We start from the raw sequence: 19,442 nt of genomic DNA, 5'->3' as shown, positions 1-19,442 counted from the left end.
GCAAGCCAGCCTCACCTCTCCACGTTGCTATGCGAGCGAAACCCAACGTTTTTTTCCCCTCCGTCTTTGAAGGCGGTGGAGTGCGTCAGTCGAGGGAGGGGGAGAGAAACAACGGAGGGAGGAAAAAAAAAAAACAGGTCACCTCAACTGCACCTGGGAACGACTCGGCAGACATGACAGAGACGACAGAGGGTGTTTTTGGGCGGAGGATTATTTCCCTTCGAGAAAAAAAAAGAAGGCAGGAGTTAATTATGTCCCTGATACACCTAAAGTGCTGGTTAATCCTCATCACGCTGCTGCAGCGGGATTATGAGCGTTTGACTGACACCAAGTTAGAATTGAACTGCTGAAACGCAACCACGTGTAGTGCCAGGCAGGCACGCACGCGCGCACACACACACACACACACACACACACACACACACACACACACAGTAGTCAAATGATCAAACACAGTTGCAGACTTGGAGGGAGAAGGAGACCCAAAAAATATGGAGAAGAAGAAGAAGAAGGCGGGGGTAGAGAGGGGGTGGCGGCAGTGCTGAGACAGATCACATTCAATGAGTTAGCGGCGCTCACTGGCTAAGACAGCTTCTTAAATAAAACATGAAAGCTGGAAGAAGAAGAAGAAGAAGACGTTCCTCCTTATGCAGCAACTTATGACAAGCCATGATATTCTGAGAGACAGCACACCCAGCTCGGAGCCATCCCCAAGGGGGAGACCACCCCTCTACCCTCCCTTCATCTCCATCACGCTGACCATATTTCAGAACAATCCCATGTCGGCCCACGACATCAGGCGCTCCTCATTAAGTGTAGCCAGACTTGACTGACGGGGCTGCAAAGCCAGCTGATGATCACTGATGTGTGACTTCCTCTGAGCTGCGGAACAACAACACTGACTCCCTGTTTGCAGCACAAAAGATCCCAGACTAGAGACAATCATCAAGAGGTTAAGTGGGAATGAAGGAGGGGAAAAAGAAGAAGAAGAAGAAGAAATACTGAGCTGTGAAACTATGATGGGCCCTGTATCAACTTTGATATGAGAGTGTAAATAAGTCATGGTTAATCTCTCTCTCTCTCTCTCTCTCACTCACTCACTTGCCCCCCATGTAAAAGCCATATGCACATTTTTAGAATTCCCCGAGTTCTGCTGACGTGAAGAAAGAGATGAAAGATTCATGCTACTTTAAAAAATTCAAACAGATGTCCTGAGCACTCACTACCACTACATAGCCAATATAGATAAATTATTTAGTCTTGGGATGCAAGAAAAGGGAATTTCTGAGTTGAACTCTGCAAATAATAAAATCCAAACAATGATAAAGCAAACACACGGAAATGGTTGTTCACCAGCGCCATCATCTCCAAGGACAGTGTCTCAGTGTTTCCTATACCTAGAAGTAATATTCTCACGATTTGTGTGGAGGAAAAAAAAATAATATATGTGAATATAGTTCTGTATATACCAGATGCTCGAGTTTGGTTTTATTTGTTTCCTTCATCCCACTTGTTTCCAGTGGGACTGATGATGAACAATGTGAAGCTCATTTGCCAACGCGTGAATGCAGAGCAGGTCAGTGAAAGCACCAGCAGAGGGAGACCATGTCACATGACTGTGCCGTCAATGCTCTGTTTTTATTTTTTTCCCCACACCCTTCTCATGACTCATTTATTGCACTACATTTGAAACTCTTGCTTTGTTTGTCTGTATGTTAACCCTTTTGAATTCAATTCTTTTGATTTTCTCTTGACCTTCCGAGTTCCCTTGTTCTTTATGGTTCTTGTGTTTTAACCAGCTAATTCAATTCAATTTCTATCAAGAGTTAAATCAAGACTATTACATTTTCATCAAATAGGATAAGATACGTCAAGTCAACTTTATTTATATAGTGCATTTACAAACAGCTGGGCTAAACCAAAGTGCTTCACAGCTAAAAACACGTACAATGTACATGTACATGAGATAAAATTGACTGGATAAAGGTGCAAAAAGTGCAAAAAGGAAGAAACATGGGATAATGATAAATATAGCAGATTACAAATAGACATACTCAGACATTGAATTGCATAATTAATGTCTAAATCGCATTTTGGATTAAAAATGCATGCAGCATTTTCTAACTACTTTAGAAATACGTGATCCGTGACGAACTTAACTCTGCTAATGAAGCTAATCGTGGCAAACGGGAGCGTCGGCCAGCTGTTAAGGGTTAACACCAGTCGGATGTGACTGCCGACTGTGGCGGGTTTCACTTCCTGATGGATTAGCCAGCCAGGCTGCGGTGAGAACCGCCCGTCACAGGTTAGTTAAAGTCTGCCGTCAACAGGTGGCTGCCGCCGAGCCGTCGGGCTTGTTTCTGCTCGGCACTGCTCCTCCAGCCTCGCCGCGCCGTCGCCCCGCCCCCCCCGTCCCATCCTTCTCAGCGCACTGCGTCATGGCGGCGGCGACGACGAAGAAAAAGTTACGCATTTCCTAACCGGAGTTAATGGAATTCCGCTGGCTTTCCAGCGCCGGCGCCGGGCTACAGCGTATCCACACACGTAAGTAGTGGCCGCGCTCTCTAAAACTGGCGCCTTTGAGGTGAACGTGAGGACATATTTGCGCCTTGTGTTGTCAGCGCCTCCTTCCTGTTCGCCTCTACCTGTTCAGGCAGGTGAGCCGCCGTGACATCATCATCACAGAGTGGCTGAGCGGCGCCTCGTATTTACTACGTGCTACTAGTGCGCCCCATAGCAATATGACAGTTGTCATGTCGTTGTCTCGTGTAGTTTTACGGGTTTGTAAGACACGCCGGAGGACCTTTGACCAGTCATGTTGTAAGAGCAGCAGGATTTGACATTAGCTGACACCAACACGTGTCATTGAGCTGGCCCCTCTCTCTCTCTCTCTCTCTCTCTCGCTCTGCCCTAACTAAACCCAGAATGGTGGACTACAGTGTCTCAAGTGCACCTCAACAAGCACTTCTCTCGGCGAAAGCTCGCCCTTTTAAAATGGAGGAGCTGGCTCTTGTGGCCCTGCTGGAGTGTCCCTTGTGTGGCAACCAGCTGGATGTGTCAGCCAAGGTCCTGCCCTGCCAGCACACGTTCTGCCTGCCCTGCCTGAAGAGGAGGCAGGAGGAGGCGGCAGCTCACTCCCAGCTGCTGCTCTGCCCAGAGTGTCGCGCCCCCGTCCCCGTCCGGACGGTGGAGGAGCTCCCGACAAATCTCCTGCTGGTGAGGCTCCTGGAGGGTCTCCGGGGCTCCCCACAGCTCCCCAGGGACAGGAAAACGGCGCACTATGCCATGCCCCTCTCCAGGGGGAGCCTGGCAGTCAGACGTGGTCAGCAGCAGCAGCAGCAGCAGCAGCAGCAGCAGCAGCAGGCGGACAGGCCGCAGAAAGAGAAGAATGAGGTCAGTAATTATTGGTAGATTAATGTTTATAATATTGTTTTGATTCATCATCACCTACATAACAGGAACTGGTCTGCAGGGGGAAAACACACAACACACCGGCCATGAACTGATATGTTGACGTTATTAGTATTGAACTGACACTTCGACCCACTTTCATCCCCTTACAAGCACCCCTTTCCATATGGATAATGAACCCATGCCCTTGTGTTACAGTACAGGTGCAATTTTTCATAGCTAGTTACAATTTATTTTATCTTTAGAAGTCTGCCCATGTATTTTTTTATTAAACAAAGCACAAATCCACCACTTTTTGTTTACCTAAAGTAACCCAAAGTTGAATGAACTTGAATGAACTTGAAATGTTCGGTGATTGAAAGGTCCCAATCACCAAACATTTAGACTTAGTTTGATAGGAGATGGAGAATGAGCTTCCCATACAAATTGTACGGGTACTATGACTCAGTACAGTACCACTAACATCTAGAGGCATCTAAGATTGACGATGATACAGTGCCCAGTCCCTCCTCTCACTGTCCTTGAACACACCTTGAGCATGAAGAGTTTCAGAAGTTGTTCAGAACAAACAAGTGTCTGAGTGATTGTCAGAGAAATGTGGCAAAAACTCTGATTTATTTGATGTGTTAAAGTCAAATCTGTGGAAAGGACGACATTCGCCCCTCATCGCGATGGATCGTTTACTCTGAAGAAAGTTATAAAAAAAGAAGTATTGAACACGAATGACGAAAGGATTGATGCAAATTCAAAAGTAAGTACATGTGACCAAAGAGGTACAGATGTCATCAAAGTAATGAATCATATATTTTTAAGAATCTCTAATCCCCTTTGTTTTGTAAAGAAAGAGGAGGCTTATTATGGTGAATGCTTTGGGCTCATTTGTTGGCAAACAACCTTCTGCAACTGGGATCGTGGACCTTTAGTTCACCTGTAGATACTGTGATGGACAGAATGTATTTAGAACAAGTTACTTTTAAATTTTTTTTTTTTTATAATGAAATGTGACCAGTGGGGCGACACGGTGGCGCAGTGGTTAGCGCTGCAGCCTCACAGCAAGAAGGTTGTGGGTTCGATTCCGGGGCCCGGGCCTGGGACCTTTCTGTATGGAGTTTGCTTGTTCTCCCTGTGTCTGCGTGGGTTCTCTCCGGGTTCTCCGGCTTCCTCCCACACTCCAAAAACATGCATGTGAGGTCAATTTAACATTCTAAATTGTCCGTAGGTGTGCATGTGAGTGTGAATGGTTGTCTGTTTCTATGTGGCCCTGCGATGAACTGGCGACTTGTCCAGTGTGTCAAGACAGCTGGGATAGGCTCCAGCAGACCCCCGTGACCTTGAATAGGAATAAGTGGTTATAGAAGATGAATGAATGAATGAATGAATGAATGAATGAATGTGACCAGTTAGAAGTCAACTTAAAGTCAGAGGTTAGGGTGTTTTTACTGTTCTCTAATGTAAAAATGGGTCACATTGGACCCTCAACATTATTTAAGGGTTAAATAATGTGTCCTTACACATTTTTTTTATTGTGACTTTTAGGTTCTCAGGAAAAATTGCTGCTTATCAATGAATCGTTAATCGATCGATTAATTGATTATTTGCACTGCTAGTAGAAACCCAATTGATTCTGGTTTAATTTAAGTCTTGTTCAGGATAAAAAAAAAAGTATTTTTCTTTCTTCCCAAGGGTGCTGAAGACAAAGTGAACTGCTCTAATGAGAGACAGATGATCACTGAGTCTCACTCACATGTGGCCTCTATTTTACAGTGAGTGGGAATAAGAGCATACAAGCACTTATCTTTCTTCAGAGTTGTTCGCCTCAGCTCTCAGGAACTGTGCACGTGCTCTATAATTTTGAAGGAAATGACAGAACGGAGAGGAGCGGGCCCTGCGTGTTGACAAATGATTTTTCTGCGGCGCACATCCGTCACCCACTTCAAACCCCAAAGAGGCCTGAGAGCATTGTCAAGGTGCTCGGCAGTCGGTTAATCACCTGATTCTGATGTTTTATTCTCAGGGATAATGAGAAACGCACTGGCCCTGCCTTGATCAGGAACCAGGGTGTGTGAGCGGCTCTGATTTGCCTGCTAGTTTGCTTGCAATCCGTAGCTCAAGCAGCTCGAGTTCAGCCAGTGTTCAAGAGGCTCAGCCGAGTTCACCAGGTTCCACTGTTCAAACATAGATTGGATTGCGGAACCCCTCAATGCACAACAATGAAACAGGGTTTCTTTCTTTTCCTTTGCCGTTGTGTTTTCACTAAATCCAGATGTTGCAGCGCAAAGCAATAAACAAGCACTTGAGGTTGGTGGACACATTTGTAAGAGGGATCCTGACTGAAAGTCTGCTTTTATCATCACAATTGTTCCAGTCCTGAATAAGCATAATCAAATCCTGTCCTGATTGCAAATTTCAGTATTTTGTGCATTGGTGCATTTTAAAGAGTGTTAAGCTTAATTCCATATAATTGTAAAAAGTTATAGGGAAGGAAAAAAATTGTAGTGCGTTTCTGTTTTGTTATCTCTGTATTTTTTCCAAGCTCATCCATACAGATATAAAACGCTTGTGTCCTGTTTTTGCCTTGACATCAGTGATAAGGTGTCACTGACATGAGTGTCTGCGAAGTCTGGGTCGTTATTTGATAAAACCCTGTATCTGGAAAAATACTGTCTAATAATCAGACGCAAGTCAGTCGTTGAACAAAAACTTCACTCCAAACTCTATAAAAAAAAATATGTTTTTCATTCCGACACTCAACACACCTTTTCACCTTGTTTCCCTTTCCCCGCGGATTTCCTGTTTGCATAGTTTAGTTAACATGTTTGAATCAGAGGTCAAAATCAGTGCATTTGTATTCGCTTGCCACCCATGTACATATCACCGTGTAAAAATAATTCCTCGCTCTTTATCTTGTTTTTTCAGCTTGCTGTGAGAGCTTCCACTCATAACCAGCAAGCCGATCTGTCAGGAGAGCCGGTGCCAATGCCCGGCCACGGTGTCAACCCAAAACACAAAGTGGATGAAGACAGGCACCGGAGGAGCAGCAATGAGGCCAGCGGCCCCTTTGCCGGTGCCAGCACGCTGCAGACTGTCAGCCAGATGCCTGAGGTGGAGCCCCAGCATCAGTCCCTGCCTCCCGCAGCCCTGTGCAGGGCTCTCTGTGACTTCAACCCTGAAGAACTCAACCTGGAAGACAGTCACTGTTGCCTCGGTTTTGTAAAGGTTTGGCTCTCTAACTCCTGAATGCTTTATTTTTATTATTAGGGACAAAAACCTGCAAGTACAAATATCTTATGATATTGTGAAATGATTATGTCCCGATATTGATTCATCGTTGATGTTAAGTATTAGCATTAGCCTACTAAGAATTCCCATACAACACCAGTATTTGCTCGTAGTGTCCGGTGAGTGTGCACATTATGAAAGGTCATTGTATTATCCGGTGGTAAATGGGAACAGAATAATGTCACAATACCTAAATCTGTCACCTGGACCTTTTATATATCCAGTGATTAATGAGCTCTGAGCAAGTTTTCAGATGTGGTACTTAGCAGTGCAAAGTCTTGACTTTGTTATGTGCAAGAGAATAGCTGCAAATATATGTTGAAAGTGCCACTAATATCATAGGATGTGAAATGTTTGTCTGATGGTCTATCATATTATAGCTGACTATGAAGTAGAGTGAGCCATAGCAGTGAAGGGTGGGTTTTCCTGTTTTCCACCGTTTATGGCAATTGTTAAAAAAAAAAAAATGTGCGTAATAAGTAATAATTTGATTTGCCAGAGGTTGTATTTTGAACGTTCTTTGTAGCACGTGGACATGGCTATGAATATTTTTTTAAAATAAGGATAAATAATGATTTATCACACACTTTCAGTTAACCGTAATAATCTGGCTTCCTAATTCTTAGACGCACAGCACCTTAATCTGTTCAGCATCACTCTGCTGCTGTTGCTCTGGCCATGAACCTGTAGCAGCAGGAGTTCCCAGCAGCACAAACAGATAACAGTCACTGTTTGTTTTTGTCATTTCCACCGCTCCGGCTGACTTATAGACCTGGACCTCTGTTGCGGTGCTTGTTTCTTACCCTGCAGGATTTCCGAGGCTGTTATATAAGGGCTACAGTGTTCCGGCTCCCTCCATTAAAAAGCACACTTGCACTCGGCTTCTTCTCCCCCCCGCCCCTCTCAGTTTTAATGCAGATTCAAAATGGTTTTCAGAGCAGGGGGCTGGCCGCAGAATGGACCGGGCCTGCAGACATAAAGGGGGTTGATGTCACATGCTGCAGGATGAACTCAGGGCTCGGAGAGTTCCCGAGCTGAGTGCTCAGCGTCCACAGGGGAACACACTGAGAAACTCCTGCAACACTTTGCTCACTATTCCAGCAGCTTATCTCGCCTATCGCCCTCCCTGAGTTCAGCTCTCCCCCTGTTACGTCTCTGGCTCTTGCAGGGAGACGTTCTCACTGTCATCCGGCGTGTGGATGAGCACTGGATTGAAGCCAAGCTGGGAGAGAAAGTTGGAGTTTGCCCTCTGCAGTTCACAGAGGTGAGTTCCGCCGAGTTCTTCCCTTTTTCTCCCCTCCTGCGTTTTTTTAAACGCCATTCCTTCAGGCGCCGTCAAGGTTGACAACCCGGCACTTTGGCCCTCTTCTCTGTAATGAATCGGATCGTAGATGTTCTTGTCTGCGTAGTGTCAGTGCCAGGTCAAAGCCGGGACACCACCTTTGGTTTTGTTTTTTTGGGAGGGAGGGTTTAATTTAAATCCTCGAATCATCGGAAAATATGCCGCTGCAACAAAACACGGAGTTCCCTGTGGAGTCCTGCTGTGTCTGCAGGTCGCTGGCGTGTGGCTCGCTCACAGGTTCCCCTTCGTTTTGCTCAGGTAGCTCTCTGACAGTTGTTTCACTTTTCTGCCTTTGGAGGGAACAGATTCACGTGTTGCTACACTTGGATGGACACGGCGCCTCAGCCAGCTCCTGCGTCCCTTCCTCACCGGCTGCTGCTTTAATCTTCTTCCCCTTAATGTTTTGTTATTGTTCCTCATCCCCCTCATACGCCTCCCCGTGTCTCCTGTCCACCCATGTATTCTTCCCAAGCGCCGCCTCAGAGATGCTTTTCATCATTTTCTCCCTCTCTTGTGCTCTATTCTTCTATCCTCCTCCCTCTCTCTCTCTCTCTCTTCCTCTCTCTCTCCCATCTCCTCTTGCGAGCGCCTGTCTCTCCCAGTGTCGTGCAGCCAGGCGTGAAGACACACTAATGCTTTCTCTGCTTGGGTGGCATAACAGCACACCACTGTGGGGAGTGAAAGCATTAACCCTGCCATGTCTGTCTGTCCGCCTGCCTGCTCGTCTGCGCGCCTCTCCTCTCCTCGGCACCAGTCAAACCTTCCCGGCTTGCCGGCTGGTACTTTTGCTCCGTCTGCCTCTCTCCCCGGCTGCCTCCTATCCAACAAGTTGTAGGGGTGAGTGGAGTTGTGATAAGTGGGTGTGCTTAGGGCAGCCGCTCTGCCGATCAGCAGGAGCGGGAGGTCTAGTAGCAGGTAGGAGACCAGCCGGGGAGGATTCCCTCCGCTGTTTTCTAGATTTTCTCTGTTTTCACTCCTCCATTCCCTCCTTTGTTTGTGATTTCAGCCCAATTCAGTCGCCGCCAAACTACTAGAGGGCAAGAATCGCAAGGCGAGCGACTCAGCGGAGTTTTACCATCGGACTGGGAACGTGGGCAAAGACAAGGCCGCTGCTGATGCAGCAGCAGCAGCAGCAGCAGCAGCAGCCAGGACCTCCCATTACGGAGCCCCTTTAGTTTCGGCCAAGGCGCCCGCTTCTAATCAGCGGAAGCAGCCCACCGCTAACAGCAGCAACTTTTACCAGCCGCCCAGGGAGGACGCGGGCAACAGCTTCGCCAACGTCGGCCGCCAGGCTCCGCCCCACCGCCTCAGCGGGCCCCCCGCTACTGGCAGCCACCCTCACCCCTCCAGGGTGAACTCTCAGCGAATCAGACGCCAGTCCGGCCCCTCACACAAACACCTGTCACAGGTGAGTGAGCTCTACGTCACGCCGATCCCCCCCCCCCCCCCCCTACTTAAAAACTTTGAGCAAGTCCAGGTTGGCTCTTTGTTATTTGCAGCGGTTAGTTTTTACAGAGTGGTCACAAGTGGTTAAGAAGCCATCGTTAGGGTTTTTGAGTGGAGTGACTCAGGGATCAAGTTCTCCGCAATAATACTGGGAGGAACCCGTGACACCACTCGCTGGGAATGAGTGAGAAAGAGGCATCGCCCGAAGTTTGACTGCTACATGACTGAGTGGTGTTCATTAAGGTGACACAGATGTGGGGAAGGGGAGGATGTGAGATTTGTTGGTGGAGAGCAAAGTGAAACTTTTAAAGGTCTTTCATCAAGCGTTCTGGGCCGTGAGCCAGGGTTTGAGATGATTTATGGTTGAACAGGGAACACATGACTTTCTCCGGTTGATTGTGTTGGAGGGACTTTGTATAACTGTAAATTCAGCTGCAGTTTGGTGAAACTATTTGCGGCACTTATTAAAATAAATGAAGCTCCGCTCTACCAGTATTACACGACACGCTGCTTTACAGGACATCATAAATAGATGAGGAAGTTAGTAAATAGTGTTTTTAAAAATTTGTTTTAATCAATTTTTACCATTTCTTTTTTTTCAAGTTCTAGTTAAAACTTTATTTAAAGCCTTACTATTACTATTACTATTACTTTTGATGAGTTATCTTTTGACATAAAGTCAAAAGGTATCCAAAAAATGTATAATCTATTTTTTCTGGTCTTCCCAACATCATCCCTGCAGGATAATCTAAGCAGCCTGTAATGCATGGCACCATGGTGCACTGATGAAACCTGATTGAATTCACACAGCCTGAGGTGCTAACGTTGTTAGACATTCTAGCGTAATGATCGTAAGTGCTCTTATTTCCTGACCGCTAGTTAACGTCTGCGGCTGGACACGTTGTCAGTCATAAAAATCCAAAACAATTGAAGGGAAAACCGCGAGCGCTGCTCAAAAGTAAGTCCTGCCGCGCTCGAGTGCAGCGCCAATTTTGAAGTCTGCAGGTTTTAATAACATAACCTGCTGCCAAGTGCTCGCCCCCCCCCCGAGATAACGATTTCCTTTAATTCACTTCACATTTCACAGCTCAACCCTGCAATTATAAATGTCAGAGCATAAAAATGCGAGGCCCCGTCTCGTCGCGGCCGCCTGCAAAACCAGGAACGGAAAAGGTGGGGAATTTTAGTGTTTTGATCAAGATGGAAAGCAGGAAATGGGACGGATAAGACCGGAAGAGGAAAAGGTGCGAAGCAGTTGAGGGCAGGCACAAAGAGATGGCGAAGAGCCCGGCGGAGAAACAAACGTGTGAGCTGTGAAAAAAGGCAAAACACAAGACGTAGGAAGAAGGAGGAGGGAAAATGAGAGATAGATACGGAGAGTGGGAGGCTTTGAGGGTCCCTCAGTGCGTCTGCTTATCTCTCTCATGCTGATGATGATGAGTCACTAGTGAAGCGCCTTACATAACAGGCCCCTCTCTCCTATGACTTCAAACTTCTTCCTCTTCACTAAGCAGGTAGCACTCGCTCTCACATCAGCAGGCTAGTAATCACACAAGAGCTGCACACTGCTCCCTTTTTTTTCTTCTTTTTTTTTTTTAAAATGGATAAATAGATAAATAGATAAATAAAAGCGCGGAGCACTCTGTCCCCAAAGCTGCTCCCCACTGACCACTCTAATGTGAGCGTGTCCCATCACTTCCCTCTTGCGACCTCAGCATCTCACAGAGAAATGCTACTTCTCACGACCGGTCGATAGCAAAGAAAAAGCATGAAAGAATATTGACATGATTATGTAAGAGGATATACAAAAATAAAAACTATATTCTTTAAAGGAAACACTCTATTCCATATCAAGGACGGAGGTGAAATCTAAACAGGTGATACTTTTGAAAATGAACCTTGAATTCGGTTCATTATCATGTTTCCAACACATACTAATCAAGTGGCACAACATGAATCTGTCTATTTCAGTCAACAGTTGGTGAATCATTTTTAATTCCCTTGAGTTTCTGGCAGTCAAAAAGAGAACGGAAAAAAAAACATGACTGCATGGTTCATTTTAAGGTTAAAAAACATTCTTTTCCCCCTCCAGCCAGAGGTGCTCTTTATCCATCTAGATTGTTTTCGGAGAGGGATTGGGAGTTGCGGAGCTCTAAAGATATGTCAGCCTTTCCCTGAATAAAGTGGAGCGATGCCGACATTTCACTCTGGGTGCTCAAAGCAAAAACAGTTCATCTGAAAAAGTCAAGAGCAGCGTTGGCTTCCACATATCACGAGCCCTTTGACTTTGGATAATCTGCTTTTCTCTTGTCTACGGTGCTAGAACTTGGGCTGTGTACAACAGTACATGATCTCAAAATCATAATAATAAGGTTGGACTAGGGTTGCAAATTATCGATTGATTCATTAATCGTTTGTTGATTGACCTTATCGATCGATTAACGATTCATTGATAAGCTTTGATTTTTCCCGAGAACCTAAATTTCACAATGTAAGGAACACATTATTTAACCCTTAAATAATGTTAGGGTCCAATGTGACCCATTTTCACATTTGAGAACAGTAAAAACACCCTGAACAAGTTTCAAAGTAACTTGTTAGGTATACAGATATACACCACGCCATTTAACAAAAAAAGGTTGAAAAATGTTCAATTAATTGCGACTAATTTAATCGATTCAATTCTTAATCAACAATTACCCCCCCGTACTGTACCTATCCCATAACCCCGGAGGGTCGTTGGGGCACCACAGACAATGTTCTGACCAGCTCTCTCCATCCCTCTCTGTCCTCTGCAGCTCTCATTGCCTCACTTAGTTTCAAGTGGGTCCATTCTCCGATGTTATCTTCCCATCTTTTCTTTTGCCTCCCTCGTCTCCTGCCACCTTGTACGGTGCCTTGAAGGATGGTCTTCGCAAGGCCTGAGGATCTGGTGATGTGGCCGTACCACCTCAGTTTGCGCTTCATGACAGTGGAGAGCAGGTCATCATCAATCGACAATTAATCGATTAATTATTAACGTCCCTAACATGGACATATTTCAACTCTGTAGTAAGCAGGCCCAATTCAAACTGACAACTGTGACTATTCTGAAAACTATTCGACCCTGAAAGTGAAGATGGATTGCATTACAAGGCATGCAAGAATGCGTTTATTTGGGTTCAGGATGTCCAATTAAGTGTCCAACAAGATAAGAGGCGGACTTAAACAAGGGAAACCACAGCTTGTCTTTTTGAGATAGGGCAGCTGCATCTCTGCTGCAATGATGGAACACTTAAAAAAAAAAAAAAACTCAGCGGCTGAGCCATGAAACATGCTCAAGGAAACATGAATTAACTTCATTTATTCTGAATAAAAATAAAATTGAATGAATGTGTTTTAGCTCCTTTGGGCTCCAATACAAACAGTGACATTTCCTGTTAACGAAAATGCTGGGATGTTGCCGAGTGTCTCGACAAGTCATGATCTCCAAGGGTTGAAAAATAAACATGATGCAAGCCCGCTCTGCAGTAACACGTCTACTGTTTGTACAATAACAAGAGTGTAGTAACGGAGGGTAATTCCCCTCTTATTTACACACAAGCACAACCTCGCCGAAATCTAATTAGTAAACAGAGTCTGTGCGAGCAGGGCGTGAAAAGCAATTAGTTCCAGCACCTTTTTCGCTTTGTCTTCATTTCACAGTGACGCGGCGCAGATTTTAGATGCGAATGTCTCAGAAGGGAGGAATATCTCGGCGGAACACATGCAACAAAGACGACAGGTGACAAAGGGCGCTTTATTAAAAGTTTCCTGCTAATTTTTATGCTTAACCGATGGGGGAAAAAAAGTGCCTGGTTAAAACCTCATTTATTTTATGCTGAGAAGACATAAGAGATTAAGATTAGATTAGGTTTAAAAAAAGAAGAAGAAGAAGAAAAAAAAAAGTTAATCACGTCTTTTATCTTCTTTCACAGAAGCCAAAGAGTCATGTTTGCAGTTTTCCGTGACAGAACAAACAGTTTATCGCATCAGTTGTTGCGTACTGTTTGTCTCCATTCACAGACGTTGGCTGCTGTCGTACTGATGAAGCGATTGGAGGGAATTAGTCAGTGCAATTTGAAAGCTGAAAACTTGCGACCTGTGCGGCATCTTGAAGCGAAATATATTTGAATGATTATAGTGGTTTCCAAATATTGTATTTGTTTGTAATGCTCGTCTTTAGTTGTGCAGTTTTTTTTTATAGTAATAATTATTACACCATTGTTACCAGTTCTTCTTAGTTTTGATGAATTATTCTGTTTCTTTCTTAGATTAGCACTGCTACATGTTTTAGCCTCTGAGCCTGGCGAGGAAAAGAAGGGCCAGATCGTCTTGACAAATGAAAACGGACAAACTCTGTGTGTCTGTACTTTTAATATTGTTGTAATTGATGTATTTATGGCGGCAGTTTTTTTTTTTTTTTTTTTTTTTTCCTGCAGGCGCGTGTCGGCCCTTTTCACCGATTAGACCACATTCAGTGCGCGACCACCACTGGAGCTGTTTTGTCCATCTACATAAATAGAGTATCTGCTGGGTCGCTGCACCTGGCTGGCTGTTGCGTGACTGTGGCACCGTTGAAGCTGCCTCTGTGCATCCGATAAAAAAAACCTTTACCAAGAATAGAAGAGGGACACACACTATTGAAAATTAACTGAATAATAGATGGGATGAAAAAGGTAGTCTTTGGGCTTTTTTTGTCCTGTTATACAACATTTTTAATCCGGCAGTCACAGCTTTAAGGTCCTATTTCATGCAAAAAAAAAAAACTAAAACCAAGAGACATTTTTGATGCCGGCTCCATTCGCCGTTTGCACGGCTGAAGGCTGCTGTGTCTTTGGGACATTATATCTTTATGACTTTATGCTGTCTCAGAGAAAAGAAACTTTACTTCTGCCTCACCGTGCTGCCTTTGACCAGTGACACTGCATATAGCAGCCGCCGCCGCCGCCTCGTAGCTGAGCCTTACTTTTATGTTTCTCTGAGGTACAGTGCAGCTTAATGGCAGGAGAGCTCTCGGACGCAGGCGCATGCTATACAGAGGCATCCCCAGGCCAGCATTAATGCTTTCTTGTAAGTGCTGTAGTGCTGCAAATAGCAGCAAGCCTCTGTAGGCATCATTGCATAGATAATAGGCATTGGGACGTTTATTGCAGCCTCTCTGTAGTGATAAAAATAACAACACACGCAGCCCTTTGTATGTGGAGGTTATTAAGTTGGAGAGAATAAAAAGCGTGCTGTGAAAGTCTCGCTAAAGTCCCCTTTTTGAGGTCGGTAATCTGGACTCAATCGTCACGTTGTGTGATGGACGGTTTGGAGGCACACCTCAGTGTCACTCCCTGCTCCCCGCCGTCTGCGTCAGGCCTGATTCACGACCTGCCAGGGTGTCCTCGCTCCCATATTGGCAAAAAAGGGCAGGTTGGTGTCCAAAAATAAATTTGAAAGGGAGGCATGCCATGGCATCACAGAGCACTTTTGGAGTTATTATTTTTGCTGTTTTTCTTCTACATGGAATAAGTTGTCATCCGTGTCTCTCTGGAAAAAATAAACATAATTACCCCAAATTAAGATTCTGCACGTCAGTTTTTAATCATTTTGATTCTAACTTTGTATCTTATTGTTGGTCCGACTTCAGCCAAAGCATTGTGAAACTATGTCAGCAGCAGGACATTTGTTTTGTACTTGCACAACACATGTAAAATAACATTTGGCAAGAAGACCAGATTTCATGACGCACGCTGCGCGAGTGGGCAGCGCCGCGTCCAAGAAAGCCGCCCGACGGAGTCTTGACGCGAGTGATGTGGGTGATGGCTGAAGAATAATAAGGCCCTTTCGTGAGATGCCTGACAGAAGATCAGGAGGTGGAGGTGGACACAATAATACCAGCGATAAAATAACGGCAGAGAAGAGAACAGCCCTTACTTAAGATTCGACTTTGGCGTACTTGTGGAGGTTGCCTTGCCGCTAATAACGAACCACAACTGTAAAATCTCAATGTGGAGCTGACGCTTTCAAAACCTTGGTGGCTTGTTCAGACTTTTTCTTCTGTAATGAACATCAGTGTGATTACTGAATCTGAAACCAGAAGAGTAATCAGATAGTTGCACCTGCAAATGTCTTTTTTTTTCACCCGCATGCTTTTTCTTTTGGACTGCTTTACAAACACCAATCCCAGGTGTATGCAGGTCTGACACAAAACGGCATCTAATGGCATTGCTTCTGTGTGTTTGTTAGAACTCTTGACTGACTGCCTTCCGTTTGCTGATTTTTTTTCTTCTCCCAAATCCATCCGTTTGAAGAGCGAGAAGAAGATGACCAATGAGACCCCGCCCACCATCGCTATGGCCCTGGTGAATCCCCAAATGCCCTCAATCTCTGCAGATGGAAAAAACTCCTCCACGCAGCAGCTCTCCATCAGCGTGTGAGTCACATTTGCATAGATTATTTTAATGACAAAAGCATATGAATACAAAAAAAAGACACCCACAGACCTGTAAAAAGAAAAAGGAAAAAACCCAGCACATGATAGCTTATTTCGCTGACCCTGCGAGGAAAAACATCCCGTCTTGTCTCCTTCAGGTGTGCCGTCCTATATTCTTACAAACCAAGGCGGCCGGAGGAGCTGGAGCTGCGGAAGGGTGAGATGGTGGGAGTGTACGGCAAGTTCAAAGAAGGCTGGCTGCGTGGGTTATCACTCCGAACGGGCAAAGTGGGCATTCTGCCCAGCAACTACATCTCGCCTGTGCTCAGGTGAGAGGCCACGATCCCAGCCGGCACTAAGTGGGAGCTGGATGGCATTTGAATTTCTAACCAGTAATTCAGTACGGACTGAGCAGCAAGCCGTAGTGCATGTGAAAAGAATCGTTTAACTGAAGTGTAATGGTGCCGGTGCTTGGTGCTGCATATGTACATAGTGTCTCATGTTTTTGCTGCAGAACCTCAGCCAGACTCCTGGAGACCAAAGCAGCTAACACACCCTCGCAGCACAACGCAGCGGCCGGCAAGAATCCCGCAGCAGCTAAGAATCCCGCCATGGTCCTCGCCCTCGACAGAGTCAACTCTGACGGAGCGTTGTACTCGACGGGACAAGCCCCGTCTGTGCCGAATGGAGCGCAGCATTCGATGTCATCCGCCGTCAGCGGGAAGCCGTCCCTCTACGGCAGCACTCAGGGCTGGGAGACGGTGAGACGCATCTTTAACCCTCATCGAGGTGAGAGTCTAACAAGCACCACCTGTCTCCAAACTTTCAGTAGTACACTGGCACAGTGTTTTTCAACCTAATTTGTGCCACGGCACTTTTTTTTTTTTTTTACATTGAAAAAAATTGCACTGTATATTATAAAACAATGTTATAAAATGACACTTTTTAGCCGAATAATGACAATATAGTCTCTTAATTCATTTGTAATTAGTGTGAAACCTGGGCATGTTTAGATGCACACAAAGCTGATGTCCTGGCAGGAATTGAGGGAGGAAAACAGGCTCACATTAAAAGCACAGTCACTCCACAATGGAATGTTATTATTTTTTTAGACCAATAATGTGAAATTGGATGATTTTTCAGGGCACACCTGACATCTCACGGTACACAAGTGTGCCGCGTCACAGTGGTTGAAAAACACTGCACTAGCATTTGCACGAGTTGTGCAAAACCAGATTTATTTTAATGTAAAGTACATAACCAATAAAATGTATTATTATTATTTATTATGTGTGTTCATGTTTGTTCATCTGTTTTTTTCTGTTTGTTTAGGCTCCCACCGCATGTCCAATGTAAACATTCCAACCAATTCACGGCATTTTGCACAAGTGCAGGCGACTGGTTATTCACCCGCCCTGCTGAGGAAGAAAAACAGCAACGCGGCGTCCAACCCCGGCAGGATACTGGGTTGGATGACCGAGCCAGCAGCGCCCTCTGCTGCTCTAGCGCATAAGGACAGGGATTTCACCGCCTCGCACGAGGCAACGTTTCAGCACGACCGACAATCCTCCTACGGGCCCCAGTCGATTCTGGTCAGGCCCGACTCACACAAGAACAACAATGACAAGGTAAATTAAAACTAAATTGTCTGAAGTTAAAGCTAACCGTTGTATTTGTGGCCTTAATATGAGATATACTCCTCCTCCAACCTCCAGCCAGCAAAGTCTGTGCGGTTCCTCACAGACGACGACTCTCCACCAACTCGACTTCGGACCACCTCCTGGTCATCGGGAAGTCAGGTGCACCCCAACAGCCACCGCGGGCCTCTGCCACTGGAAGTCTGGGCCCCATCCCTTACCATGGGCAGGGACGGCCCAGGGATCGTTCTCAAGGAAGGCAAAGTGTCCATCCCCTGGAAAGGTCACGACCAAGCCACCTCAGATTTGACCTCCAACCCCCAGAGACCAGTATTGCTGCAGCCGCCGTCCCTGTCAGCCGTGTCGGCACAGTTCAGCCCAAGCAGGTACCGTTGATTTTTCTACCTATGAAAACAAACAAACTCTTGTCATTCTGTTTTTATCAAGCAGTAAAAGAAACCTCTGGCCTCTTTTGCATCTCCTTTTTTCCAGGCACAGAGTGTCGACGACGCATTTAGCCCAGATGGACTCAGAGATAAGTCTACTTCAAGGGGAGCTCGTCCTCGTCCACAGGCCCAGACCTGACGGGCGGCTCCTGATCACTCAGGAGAGCAGTGGGCAGACAGGATTATTCCACTGCAGTGTACTTCAAGACCTCGAGAGGCTCAGCTGACTGTGTAGTGCCCGTAGGAACTACAACTCTGTTCCGTGTTTTTAAACTACCAAGTGATTAGAATGACCTACTGGCCTGCTAAGTTACAACCCTTTGAAGAAGTTTTATTTTTGTTCCGTGAGACTATAGAAGAGGGGTTAAATGATCCAAAATAATATTGTGTGTCCTCCAACCTCTGTGTATGTGTGTTACACATGTACTAAAAGACTTTGCACAAAAACCTATCTGATGAGTGTTGCTTGTCTAATATCCATGTTACAAACATTGGTTAGTGCCTTTGTGAAAACCTGCAAGAGAAGAAAAACTATATTTAACATATTTAGAGGGATAATAAAGTAAAATATCTGTATTGCTTATGTTTTATTAAACAACACTTCCAGAACATCAGTGGTCCAGCGACTTATTTTTAATTCATACTGTGATTCAGGATATTGCATCTGAAATTGCACTAAGTGCAGAAGGATTTATTTTCTTTCTTCTTATTATCTTAAGTTTAAAGAACTCTCAAGTCAAAAATAATGCACAGTACACAATTTTCATTAAGTATTTTGTCAACATAATTGGGGATGTATTATTGTTTTTTAATGCAGTAATATGCGTGTTGCATGTACTGTAGGTTTTGCAAATCGTAATCCTTGAGATTTTATTGGTATTTTTTACCCATTGATTTTTCGTTGCATTACTCCAGCTGTCTCTATCCCCCAACTTTGTAGCAGCATATTTACAATACTATAAAAGGGATGGAATTTTGTTTCTTTTTAAGAATACACACATATATAGGTTCATTTATCTATAGGATCGAAGACAGAAACAAACAACTTGTGCGATCTAACCCGCTGAGAACTTGGGTGAGCAGGATTGCATTCATTCGCAGGAATGTGACACACAATGCAAAAAGGGTGACAGGAAAAGGGGGGTTAATGAGCGCTAAGGGGTTTGCTTGGGGATTTAGCAGTCTGTGATGAACATGTAAGGGCTATATTAACTTCATTAATACATTATATACTATGAAAAATTTCCACATGGATTTCAATTGTAGGATTAACATGACATTAACTTCAATGCACGTCATCCACGAAAATTCGTAATTACTGTACATTAAAAACCAGATAATAGTGAGAAGGGAATGAGTTTGCAGAAGTTAACGAGTTAAACCAAATAAAACAGTTTCCGGTTTACAAAACAAGATTGGACATTTTCCACAATATTAAGTTT

At 44.9% G+C, this 19,442-nt stretch overlaps 1 protein-coding gene across 1 annotated transcript; it reads left to right on the top strand.

Moving 5' to 3' along the window:
* The first annotated feature begins 2,302 nt into the window (after positions 1–2,302).
* On the top strand, positions 2,303–18,609 carry sh3rf2 (SH3 domain containing ring finger 2). Its single transcript, XM_076032865.1, has 11 exons — positions 2,303–2,544; positions 2,925–3,393; positions 6,328–6,627; positions 7,859–7,954; positions 9,039–9,440; positions 15,796–15,917; positions 16,076–16,246; positions 16,432–16,706; positions 17,250–17,545; positions 17,633–17,940; positions 18,047–18,609. Exons 2-11 carry the CDS (start codon positions 2,926–2,928, stop codon positions 18,225–18,227), a joined length of 2,619 nt encoding a protein of 872 aa, XP_075888980.1. The 5' UTR covers positions 2,303–2,544; position 2,925; the 3' UTR covers positions 18,228–18,609.
* The last annotated feature ends 833 nt before the right edge of the window (positions 18,610–19,442 follow it).

The sequence above is a fragment of the Nelusetta ayraudi genome, unplaced genomic scaffold (genome assembly GCF_046127955.1).
Source record: "Nelusetta ayraudi isolate G7.1 ecotype Tasmania unplaced genomic scaffold, CSIRO-AGI_Nayr_v1 ptg000039l, whole genome shotgun sequence".
NCBI lineage: Eukaryota > Metazoa > Chordata > Actinopteri > Tetraodontiformes > Monacanthidae > Nelusetta > Nelusetta ayraudi.
Note: the sequence above shows the minus strand (reverse complement) of the source record. Positions and strands in the feature narration are given on the sequence as shown.

Excerpts from the sequence above, each read along its gene's own strand:
- sh3rf2 (XM_076032865.1), top strand. The coding sequence starts at position 2,926 with ATGGTGGACTACAGTGTCTCAAGTGCACCTCAACAAGCACTTCTCTCG. Across the intron at positions 16,247-16,431 it reads TACATCTCGCCTGTGCTCAG|AACCTCAGCCAGACTCCTGG; the intron begins GTGAGAGGCCAC and ends TTTTTGCTGCAG. Across the intron at positions 16,707-17,249 it reads CATCTTTAACCCTCATCGAG|GCTCCCACCGCATGTCCAAT; the intron begins GTGAGAGTCTAA and ends CTGTTTGTTTAG.